The sequence below is a fragment of the Podarcis erhardii genome (genome assembly GCF_964252035.2).
Source record: "Podarcis erhardii genome assembly, chromosome: 6".
NCBI classification, from domain to species: Eukaryota; Metazoa; Chordata; class Lepidosauria; order Squamata; family Lacertidae; genus Podarcis; species Podarcis erhardii.
The window spans coordinates 85,558,448-85,571,273 of record NC_138510.1 but is presented as its reverse complement, the minus strand read 5'-3'; the positions used below and the strand labels follow the sequence as shown (position 1 = coordinate 85,571,273).

At 43.8% G+C, this 12,826-nt stretch overlaps 1 protein-coding gene across 1 annotated transcript; it reads left to right on the top strand.

Annotated features, from left to right (window-relative positions):
- Positions 1–1,208: 1,208 nt before the first annotated feature.
- Positions 1,209–10,979, top strand: RGS21 (regulator of G protein signaling 21; the record flags this gene model as incomplete). The annotated part of the gene is made up of 4 exons (XM_081866224.1): positions 1,209–1,223; positions 5,841–5,917; positions 7,587–7,753; positions 10,776–10,979. Exons 1-4 carry the CDS (start codon positions 1,213–1,215, stop codon positions 10,977–10,979), a joined length of 459 nt encoding a protein of 152 aa, XP_081722350.1. The 5' UTR covers positions 1,209–1,212.
- Between the last annotated feature and the right edge of the window lie 1,847 nt (positions 10,980–12,826).

The window sequence follows — 12,826 nt, the reverse complement described above, 5'->3', positions numbered from 1 at the left end:
GGGAACTGTTCTAGAAAGCATAGATGCATCTTATTGGCTACAAGAGTGAAATGTGTCTCCAATTTTAATTAACATACACAGTGCCCCTAGTATCATTTTTTAAAGAAACATATGTCTAAGTGTATGACTCCTGACACAATCATGTCTCCGCAATTACCTTATTGCTTTGCAAGCTCAAGATTAGCATGCTTACTATTGTCCTTCATACCCAAGGACATACAGGATTAGGTACTACTGCAAATATATGACATTTTATTGATCCCCCCGCCCCCCGTGAGCATTTCCCCCCAAGTTGACCCAGTGCTGTTGTACATTCACAAAAGACCTGTGACAGGGAAAGAGCAATTTTTCAGACGAATGAGCAAAATGACTACATAATTACAAGGCCCACATTTATTGAGGTTGGTTGCTGCTTTTGTTCCACTGCTTCATAGATCTACAGTCGTACCTCGGGTTACAGATGCTTCAGGTTACAGACGCTTCAGGTTACAGACTCCTCTAACCCAGAAATAGTACCTCGGGTTAAGAACTTTGCGTCAGGATGAGAAAAGAAATCGTGTGACGGCGGCGCAGTGGCAGCAGGAGGCCCCATTAGCTAAAGTGGTGCTTCAGGTTAAGAACAGTTTCAGGTTAAGAACGGACCTCCGGAACCAATTAAGTTCTTAACCTGAGGTACCACTGTACTTATCTATAATCCAACTTACCTACTTCAATTTTTCCCGATCCTCCCAAACCATACACACATTTCAAAAGTAGGGTAAATCCTAGTATGTTTTCAATCATCTCAATAACCTGAATTCAATAGGTTTTCACCACTGATCAGGACAATCAACTATGCAATAAATAAAATAAGCAAGTATTTTGTGTTTTTATGTTATAAAATGCCCTGTGATCTTTACTTGAAGGGTGGTATATATATTTTTTTATTATTATTGTTGTTATTATTATTATTATTGTTATTATTATTATTATTATTATTATTATTATTATTATTATTATTCTCTTCTTTATTTTACAGCAATCACTGGGAGAATAATAGGTGCATTTTGGGAAATTATACTAAAGTAGATAAATAGAGAATGTCAATCTGAAAACTATAATTTATTTATCGGTGTGTTAAATGTAATGGTTCTGCTGTCCTATTACCCACAGTTTGAAAATCAACCAGAAAGAAAAAGCAAGTGTTAACTGTGACAAGCAGTGGAACAAACCATGCCAGTGAAGTGAGTTTCTTGTTTATGACTTTCATAGGTTTTAACCAAAAAAGGGCAACATATGAAATTCAAAAGCTGCATAATTATCAGCTTTGGGGGAGGGGGTATCACTGCACCCAAATGTGTTTTAAACATGTAAAAAGTTTTCTTCTGAGCCTCTGCTATGTCACACTTCATTTGCTCTCTTATCAAGGGGGATGTTGTTCATTCTCCTTTCAGAAACACCCTCTTCCATGGTACAACTTTCACAATCTGACTGGCCAACTGGAACCCAACTAAAACAAACTACGAGAAAATAAAATGGCGAAGTTGATAAACGGGCCAAACTCTCATTGAAAGGTGCAATGAACAGTACAATAGTGACTTTATTTTGATAGGACCAAGTAAGACCAACACTTTGAGCTGTTGCACTCAGATCCTAGATAACCCTTTGGCCTGACTCAGAGGGCATTTCTTATGTACTTAGGATGAAATCATAGATGACCACACCACACACTTCCTCAATTGGTCTCATCCTTTCAAAAACCCAAAAAACTTATTAATTGTCAAAAGATCAAATGTCAATACCAGCCTTCTTCCTCCCTCATTATTTGCCCATCTCACTTTCCTCACCATGAAGAGAAACTGGGGGAAACCCCTTCCCAAATACAGTTGTCATTGTTTTTTCCTTCCATTACAGTGGTGCCTCGCAAGACGAAAATAATCCGTTCCGCGAGTCTCTTCGTCTAGCGGTTTTTTCATCTTGCAAAGCATCCCTATTAGCGGCTTAGTGGCTTAGCGCTATTAGCGGCTTAGCGGCTATTAGCGGCTTAGCGGCTTAGAAAAGGGGGGGAGGGAAAAAACTCGCAAGACTCACAAGATATTTTCGTCTTGCGAAGCATGCCCATAGGGAAATTCGTCTTGCGAAGCGCCTCGAAAAACAGAAAACCCTTTCGTCTAGCGGGTTTTTCGTCTTGCGGGGCACCACTGTATTTTTTGAAAGGACGTGTGCTCCCATATAGCATCTAAAAGACTCACTTCCATAGCAAATCATCAGTTCATTTCTCCTTTACTCTCACTCCGACGACCATTAATTATACAACAAGGATATTCACTTTAAGCCCTAACTAGTATTGGGCTTGTCTGCATCATAGGTTTTGAACGTTAATTTTAATCTTAAATACAATGTCCGCTTCTTTCCCCTTTGGTCATATTAATTCACTGTACTAGAAGCAGCACTTCACTTGGCATGCAAAGGGACCTGGGGATTTCCATGAACCTTACCATTCTACCAGCACCCCAATAGACAGGGCCTTCCCCACCATCACTATGCCGGAAGTGTAGGGGAAGCCCAGTTCATGTCAGGAAGATTGGATATCATAGGCAAGCTGTGGGTGCTGCTGCAAATATGTGATGCAATAAGGGTGGCGCTGTGGTCTAAACCACTGAGCCTCTTGGGCTTGCCAATCAAAAGGTTGGCAGTTCAAATCCCCATGACGGGGTGAGCTCTCATTGCTGTGTCCCAGCCCCTGCCAACCTAGCAGTTCGAAAGCATGCCAGTGCAAGTAGATAAATAGGTATTGCTGTGGCAGGAAGGTAAACGGCATTTCCGTGCGCTCTGGTTTCCGTCACGGTGTTCCGTTGTGCCAGAAGCAGTTTGGTCATGCTGGCCACATGTCCCAGAAAGCTGCCTGTGGACAAACATCGGCTCCCTTGGCCTGAAAGTTAGATGAGCCCCATAATTGCCTTTGACTGGACTTAACTGTCCAGGAGTCCTTTGCCTTTACCTTTTACCTTAGTAGTGTACTCCACTAGATACACCTACATGTATCAATGCACAGGGTCTCTCTTTTTTTGTAAACGTGTTCAATATATCTGGATATGTTAATGAAACATATTGCTCCATCTCTCCATCAAGGTGAGCCAGCAGCCAATTTTAGATGCAGAAAATTCTGGGGCACAATGGACTACAATCGGCTCAGTCCATCTCTTGTGCTTGTTTTTTGGCACTTTAGGAGAAAAGGCACAGGGGTAAGAGGGAAAATGTCCTATCCTGTCAGATCTCCTGGAGGACAGAAGCTCACCCTCTCTTCCCTCCTTCCACCTCATGAAATGAGACACAGCCTGTCCACATGAGCACAGAGGGCAGGGGAAAACATACTTGCTGCTTAAGAAGAGATTTCAGAGATCTCCCTGCTCCAAAATGTCCCTGTATACCAGCTATTCAGTGTCACTGGTCCCTGAAGCCAGCCCTTTAGAGCACCCTATCCACTTTGAGCATCGCAAGAAGACACTTGCACTTGATGACACTTGATGTCAATTATTCCGCAGGGTGGTCCACCCTTTCTTGGGTGTCTGCATTATCTTGACATCGGTGGAATTGTGGTTTTTGGTTTTTTGGTTTTTGTGATGTTGGTTTTATGGTGTGTGTTTTTTGCCATTGTTGTAAGCTCCTTTGATCTCAAACATTGCTGTTGGGAAAGCGGCATGCAAATATTTTAAAAAACCAAAATGAAGTCAGGAGGCTAAGGGACCACCTTGAGTAGAAGGTCAGAACTGCCACCTTCCACTTGCTTCTGTGTTGGCAGCATGGAAGGTAGATTTGGTCCAGAGGTTTGTTGTTTCCTACATACTGCCAGTATCATCATCCTAGGGCAGCTTCCAAGGCTTATGCACTAGTAGAGGTCCTACTACTAGCCCCTGGAGTTTTCTGGCCTTGCTCCAACTCCTCCTTGCTGTTGTTCCATGTCCTCGTTCCCCCTTCAAGCAACCAAGCAGCAAGAGGAGCAAAGAAAAGCAGTAGCCTCTGCATGCTTTGTCTTCCATCTTCAGGACAGGTGTGGATAACCTTTGACCCTCCCCAAATGTTGCTGAAAAACAACTCTAATCAGCCTCAGCAAGCATGGCTAATGATCACAAATAACAGGAAGCTGTTCAGCAATGTCTGGAAGGACAAATGTTCCTCACTCCTGACTCTAGGCGGTGCCCTGGATGGGGCCTAGAGGGAGAAACAAGCGAATATGCTGCAGCAGTAATGGCATGAAGAAGGTGGTGAGCACATTCAGGGAGCAGGGCCCAATGAAATTATCTTCCCCATGCCTTCCAAAACATGGAACCAGCTTCTTCTTCTTTGGCTATCACTCGTAGCCGAGTAAGATTGTCTCCCATAAACACAGTTTTAACAGTGAGTCCATAAGTGACTGTGGAGGCCAATTCTGGATCCACACGCCCTTCCACAGTGGGGACATAGGTTTCCGGATGGGAGTTGATCACGGTGAGGGTTTGCCAGGCATGCCTTCCTCTTAACATGTTTCTCCCTTCCGTACTGAGCTTGAGCATCTTCAAAGCCCATGACACCTTCAGTAAAGGCTGTTCTCCAATTGGAGCGCTCTCAGGCCAGTGTTTCTCAGTTGTTGGTGACCTTTGCTTCTTCCAGTACACTGGCATTAGTTTGCCTGTCTTTCCAAGTGATGTATAATTTTTTTGGGAGACACTGTTGATGGAAGATGCAGCACAGTCCCCATGGTACCCTACACAGAGATTATTTTCATGTAAGAACGTCGTACCTGAAGCACATCCCTTGGTTCTAACAGAACAGTGAGATTCCCTTAGCTCCTTGATCTGCCATCTCTCTTCCTGGAAGCTTTGGGGCCCATGATTAATAAACACTGTTCTCTACGGAGCTGCCTACTTAAAAATAGATGGCCAAACTATTGTAGAAGGCACTGAAATAGATTAACAGCTCTTCCTTCGAAACACTGCATAGTCAAAGACTTATGCAATGAATGTGTTGGGGTTGTCAGTGAGATTATGGATAACTCCTCAGATTCTCAGGGAGAGAGGGAGAGAGAAAGAGAGTCTATGCTTTTGCTCTGGTGGTACATACATCAAAGCCCAAGGGGGGTGCTTCTTTGGAAGCAAAAAGCACTTAAAATTATTAACTAGTTTGGAAAAGATCTTATTCTGCCCTGACAAGTTCTTAGATTTAGATAAATATGACCCGAGCAGAGAATATATTGAGCTAATTGGATTCTTTGTGCTCTCTCACAGATGGGGGAAGACAGCTTTTCCTGACACAAGCAGGAAACTAAACCGGGGGAAGGGGGAGAGAGAGGACGGAATCCTATTACTGCTTTTAACAAATGCTTAATCAAAATCTTGTTGGGAACCAAAACTGTGAAGCAAACCATTTTTAAAAACAGTACGAAATTGAGAAATAGCCCATTTATCAACCCAGTGTTAGCGTGATAACCTTTCTGATAGCTCTAGTCATCACTAGCAAAATGATTGTAGAAATTAATAGCTGGCCCATTCAATGACAAGAAGGTTTCTGGAGAGTCTCTACTGGGAGAAAAATCAGTGATACCTCTCCTGTGACTTTCTTATTGCTCACCCAATTGCATGCTTTATTACTCCTCTCTTCCCGATTAACAATCTAGGGACCCATATTAAATTACACCCTCCATCTCATGTGGCTATCTGCACAGGAAGGTGATTTTGCTGTTCAATATATGTAGTTCAATATTGAAAGCTAACCTTACTTATATCGCTGGGCCAACACAATAGCTGTGAATCAGGATGCATACTGCATAGAGACTATCCACAGATTACATAGGCAAAAGATCACAATGCTATTTTCAAGGGTAGATGTTGTTTTCACAGGTCAGCCCCTAGGGAAACAATGGCATGGATGGATTCTGTGGATACGCTTCTGGCTAATAAAGGTAAGATGCATCTGAATGAAAATAGTGATATCATGGTTCAACTTATATTTACCTTACTGTTCCTCCAACATGTCCAGCTCCTATACTCCTAAACAGGGTAAGGCAAGGATGTGGGTGGCACTGTGGTCTAAACCACTGAGCCTCTTGGGCTTGTCAATCAGAAGGTTGCCGGTTCGAATCTGCATGATGGTGGTGAGCTCCCATTGCTCTGTCCCAGCTCCTGCCAACCTAGCAGTTCAAAAGCATGCCATTGCAGGCAGATAAATAGGCACTGCTGCGACGGGAAGGTAAATGGCATTTCTGTGCGCTCTGGCTTCTATCATGGTGTTCCGTTGTGCCAGAAGCAGTTTAGTCCTGCTGGCCACATGACCTGGAAAGCTGTCTGTGGACAAATGCCAGCTCCCTTGGCCTGAAGCGAGATGAGAACTGCACCCCTTAGTTACCTTTGACTGGAATTAACTGTCCAGGACTCATTTACCTTACAGGCTGAGGCAACTGATCCATAAACATTTCATTAAAGAGGAGCAGGTGGACCAGCAGAATTTTCTCATTGTCTGGACAAATTTCATGACCAAACAACTGTTTGTAACTTGATACACTGATAACAATAGGGTGAGCTTTTTGCCACTGAAAAGTGCCCCCAGAGGCAGATTTAGGGCAGCATGACTTATTCTCCTGCACAGGGTGGCATTTCGAGGGGGGCCCTGCATACACAGAATGCGAGAGGCAGGGGGCACCAAATGCTGCCCTTCCTGAAATTTGAAAGAACAAAGTCCGCCCCTGGTGCCTCTTGAGAAGCAGGTTTCATTCCCAAAATAAAAAGTCATTGCAGATGGATTTGCGGGTCTTTGCAGACTGCATTAGCCTGCAGACTGTCTACCAGAAAACACATTAGAACAGATGTAGGCAGTCCCAGCAATGAGGTGTATCTGCAACTGCCCAGTGATGTTGTGGCTATAGCAACATCACAATCACCACTTCTTTCTTCATTCATTTGTGGCATGGGCACAGAGGAACAGGCATGGACAAATCTAGTTAGGGGGATGAGGAGTTCAAAGATGTACATATTTCCCCCCGAAATATGTATTCACGCCTCCCCTAATGGATGCAAGATCAAGAATCACTGTAGAGTCACTGCAGATCGAAAGCAATGTGTTGAGGACAATCTTGAACAATTCCAGATGAAGAAAAACACATTTGTTTGTTTTTCTTTAAGGAGGCGAGTGTGTGTGCAGCCTGATTGAAATGGTTCTAGATAACACATATCATTTGGGCACTTTGGGGTTTGTTCAGCTATAACTAACTAACTAACTAACTAACTAACTGAGAGGCTGGAGATTGTCTTGCTTCATGGACATCTGAAAAAATCCCTTCAGGATAAATGTCCAAAAGACCACTAATTTATTGTTCTTTATCACCGACCATGACAAATAAGAATCCAGCAGCCACATTGTAGCATGTTATGATCCAGGCATCCTGCTTACATCATCAGGTTGTAAGACCCAAATCTCCTCAAATCAAACTGTACTAAAGGAGGGTCTAGGAATGCATGCAACTACTCGACCAAAAGCCAGTAGAACTATTTCTATTGACTTCAGTGGGGTTTCCATGACTGGGTTTCTTCCCACCCGAGTGCTTGTTCCACAGTTGTGTTTTCTTATTTCTGTAGATGGCTTGGATGCATTCAGGACTTTCCTGAAGTCAGAATTCAGCGAGGAAAACATTGAATTCTGGCTGGCCTGTGAGGACTTCAAGAAAACAAAGTCAGCAGCTAAAATTGCCTCGAAAGCCAAAAAGATTTATTCAGAGTTTATCCAAACTGACGCCCCCAAAGAGGTAACACATTTACCGTACGTGAACTCTGAAAGACTGGTGTCAAAGGCAGGATTCAAATGTAGGTTTCTTTATTGGTTTGTGAGTGGGTATATTCACAAGGCCTTCATATGCATCAGGATACTGTTGGATGGAGGGGCCCAACCAATGTTTCTGAAAATTCTAGCTAGTGCTGAAATACATAGGAAGTAGGGGCTCCTGGCCCTACCTATTCATTGCTCTTCCACTGTGAGGAATTGCAACTGACTTGCTACACTTTGGAAATAAAGGGGGCATATTTACCCATCTCCCATGGTATAGTTTGAAAATGTTAGACTCTCAATGTCCCAGTCTTGCTTGCCTCTTTAGATGCCAATGTACCGTATATTTCTTCACCTCCTGCATTTCTGAGGGGCTCGTGTTCATTCTGCAGAGTGGGGCCCTGAATTTGTGCCCCAAAGCTTTGCACCAACAGCACCGCCAAGTGTGCAATCACTGGGCTGAGTGTTTCCTCTGGGGACCAGGAGCCAGAATTAGGCTTCAGCCTTCCATCTGCCCATCCTAATCTAGGAAGTACTGTTCCATCTCACTTCAAGTTGAGTGTGCCTTTAAAACACTGCAATAGCAAACTTTTGTGACTCAGAAAATGCCCAGGTACACTCGTCAGTGCTGGCAAGTGTTAATGGTTGATTTCACTAAGCGGAGTCCTTTTGATGTGATGAAAGCTAAAACATGTCCTTTAGGACCCTCCTGTCGCACCATGCCATTTGATCATTACATACAGAAACATTTTTAAAACTAATTGGCTGGTTAATTACTCCTGTGATATGCGTTCCCTCACTTTTACACCGATGCATCTGCTTTTGATAGAGACAGTGACCTTAGCTACTGACGTCGTCTTAGCTTTTGAGAAGATAATTTGGGGGGTTCCTTTTAAATACTTCTTAATACACCCGAGAGATTGAGCTGCAGGCCTAACTTTAGTAAAGAGGATACAATGGGAGGATAGGACAAGTGAGTACAAGATCAAGGCACTCTTTAAAAAAGAAAAAGAAAAGTAAAAGAAGTTAATACAAAAGAGTGAACTATTATCTACTTCTGACTTAGAATCGCTTTGCTGGATCAGATCAAAGGTTGATCTAATCCAGAATACTGGGTCCAAGATAAAATTCCAAGGTTCGTTCAGAAGCTCAAAAAGCAAGAACTATCTGGGAAGCCACTGAGAAACACAGGAAGGTAACCAATGTCAGTCCTGCTCAGAAAACATCTTTTGAAGTTAATGAACAGGACTGAATTCACGAATTTTGCAGGGTCCAGCAAAGCAATTCTAATATTTATATGAGCACACTGATAGCCACCAGGGCAGCAAAGAGAAAACTGGAGTCACTGGAATAAAGTGTTACCACAGTCTGAATTAAGTGTGTGTGTGTGTGTGTGTGTGTGTGTGTGTGTGTGAGAGAGAGAGAGAGAGAGAGAGAGAGAGAGAGAGAGAGAGAGAGAGGTCTTTTTTGTGAGAAGACAGAAAAATACACATGGAACGTGGTGCTATCTAGTTGAATTTTATCGTGCTTATGCACAGCTGGTTAGCTTAAGAAAGATTTGTGCTTAATTTGAAGCAAGAAACACCTTCTTAAATGACTGATGCTGTAACACGACTTTTATACATATCCTTTCATGGCATAAATGTCACTGCAGTATATCTCCTTTGTAGGCTGCTCAGGTAATGGAACAATCTCTAGGTCATGTGAGAGGAGCGCATGATGAGGTTATTCCCCCTGGGGTCAGAAACTGAGGCAATGAGGTGGAAGAGGAGCTTCAGCATAGGCATGGCTGCCAGGAGTCAGGAGCAAGTTGGCAATAAATCACATGGTGTCAGTGAAGTTAACATTTTACTCAAGGAAACACAGTTGGCTCAGGAGGACAGGTCTAGCAAGCACAGCAACTCCCCGGGTCTTTCCCTTGCAACCTGAGACTATGCCACCTTGTCTGTCTTTGCTCCACCCTCTTCATACTTCTTCTGGTTCTGGGACACCAGAGCAGCAGGGGGAACTGGTCATCAGCAGCCTGCCCCATCTCTGCTTCTTGTCGCCCCTCCTATCCAGCCTCTGCTTTTGCCTCTGATTCTGAGCTGCTCTCTGCCACAGACTCTTCCTCCTCACTAAACCCTGTTACCTCTTCAGCTTCTGACACCTCCTCCTCCCAGTCTGCTCCTTCTTCTCCCTCCAAACACACATTGTTGCACCACCACCAATCCCCTGGCTCCCTTGGGGGTTCCTCAGCTGCTGCCTCCTACCACTCATTGGCATCCAGTCATTCCATGACAATGTCCAAGGGCTACTCATATTACTCAAGTGCTACAGGTTGAATCATACCTCCTGTGTTGGAAAGGTAACATTAGTATTGTTTTATTTTTAAAATTTAAGGTATTCATAAGGGCCTTCAGTAAGTAGGAGGCCTTGGGTCAAGAGTGGGGGAACAAACAGCCCTCCAGATGTTGTCATATTACAACTCTTATTACTTCTGACCATATAGAGGCAAAGGCTGATGGGAGTTCTGCTGAACAATAGAATGACAGGCGGGGATACTTACCACTATACAAACGAGGAACTGCTGAACAATAGAATTCTCTTAGGCAAAGAGGATAGCTGCCATTTTGTGGAATGTAGCCAGAATAAAGAGATAGTGTTTTTTTTAAAAATGTGGTGCCTGGGGGGTATATGAACTGAAAACCTATTCATAAATAAAAGAGAGGTTTGCTTTTTTGCACTGTGAAAAGTCTGATGATGTTATTTCTCATTATGCACCTAGAAAATCCGAAGCACTTTTTAAAATTATTAAACAATAAATGGCAGCACTGCTTTCAGTATAGGAAACCAAATTAAAATTAGTGTTCAGTATTCAAGATAATGAAAACATGACCTTCCTGCTGCTTTGCATCAAACGCTGTATTTTGGGAAGCAATTCAAATAGTGTTTGTTTCTGGCTCCCTTACAACATTTCTGATCTCCCGAAAAACAAACAATTTATGCCACTCTATTCCCTGCAGATAAACATCGACTTCAATACCAGAGACCACATCACCCAGACTATTTCTGAACCGACTCTCCAGTGTTTTGATGATGCTCAGAGTTTAATCTACCATCTTATGGCTAAGGATTCTTTCCCACGCTTTCTCAAGTCAGAAGCTTATAAGGAACTCACAAAAAAGCAACAGAATGGGAACCAGAAGAGGTGGCTGCCATTTTTGTAAAGGTCAAGTTCAGAACACAATCTCCAGATATAACACAATGGTCAGATAGTGTTGCAGTCAGGTAGGTGCCTCGCTGGTAGTTCAGCTTGCATGTTGAAAGAGCAGTTGTCACACTGACTAATTTCTAATTCTTTATTTCTAATTCTGATACAAAATCGTTAAGACAGCTTCACATTTAGCCAAGAACCTTAGTTCACAGTCACCAAGAGTCTCATTTCTGTAATACTAAAGCCCACTTTGTACAAGGCTCCAAAAAGTGGCATATAAATGTGGCCTGAACAATGTCAAGATTCATGTCTCTGCCTACAGCTTATGAAGTGAACCAGAGTTTATGCTACACAATCCATCTACAGTGAAAAACCGTGCTTGCATCACAAGAGTGAGGCCTACACATGTAAGCTGTGCTGCACATAGGGCTCAGAGCACATTTTCTACATTCAGGGAGGGATAATATCAAGGCCACTAATTTACCATCCTTGGGTAAATTAGTTCAAGTGCATAAGATGGGCCACTGACAGGCATCCCTGTATGATCAAACCTATCTTTCTCAGTATGGCTTTCAAGTTGGTTTGGAGCAGCCTTGCTCACACTGGCAGTAAATCTGCTAATTCTCCTTGCTCTCTCTGTGACCTTACAGCCGACCAAGGCAATCATGTATCCAGGGTGGGTTGGAGGCAGTGTGTTGCAATTGTTCTGTTCCTACCCGTTAGATACAGGCGTCAGGGCAAATGTCAAGAAGCCCTTGCTACTTCTGTGGGATTGACTTTATAAGGTTCTGCGAGGTCCATTTTGTCTCCCCATTTTATTCATCAGCTACAGGAAGCTGGTGGGTACAGTCTTCTGGGAGATTTGGTGCCATCATAATCCTGATGATGACAACCAACTCTCTCTCTTCTTCCTCCTTTCCTCTAACCCAGTTCTAGCAGGGGATTCACTTTAACAGTGTGAGCAAACTGAAGCTCAGTACATACAATACGTTGATGGCGGGAGGTACTACAAATCAGGTGTCTTGCCTATTCTGGATGGACTACTTGCACAATCTGAGGACACGGTTAGTTTAAGCACAATAGCCAGGTCAGGGCCGTCTTAACCATAGGTGCCAGGGGTGCGGGGCACCTGGGCACTGGGCTCTTAGGGGCACCAGGCCAAGAGTCCAGGGCCCGAGAGTTGAGTCCAGGGAAGAGCCCACTTGTTGGTCAGAGTGCCGTGGTGGGCTCTTCTGCTGTGGGCAGCTCTACGCCGCATGTTTGGGGGCAAACGAGCCAGTGAGATGCTGAGGCAGGCGGCCGACTCCGCCCTCCTGTGTGCCTGGGACCAGGCAACCAGGGAGGGGGGGTGCCAGGCAGATCTTTGCACCCTGGTGCCACATATGCTTAAGACAGCCCTGAGCCAGGTTGCAACAGTTGCCAGTAGTATATTTTTCCAGCTTCACCGGGTTTGACAACTGCTGTTTCCTGAGACAGGGACCTAGCCACTGTCATACCTGCCTTGTCATATAGTCTTGAGAGGACTGTTGTAGCAGACTGTACACTAAAGTGCCTTGAAGACAGCTCAAAAAATCTCAGAATGCAGTGGCATAGCTGTTAACTGTTACCTGTTGCTGGAACCACATTATGGGCATTGTAGAGTGAGTTTCACTTGCTTCAGATTAATTTCCAAGCTAAATGTAAGTTGCCATGTGATCTTTAAAGCCCTGAGCCAAGCTCCTCCAACCTGGTACCTTCCAGATGATGTCGAACTACCACTCCCAATATCCCTGACTATTAGCCATGCTTACTGAAGCTGATGGAGTTTCGTTAGTCCAAAACATATAGGACCATAGTAGATTAGGAAGTGACTTCTTCCTG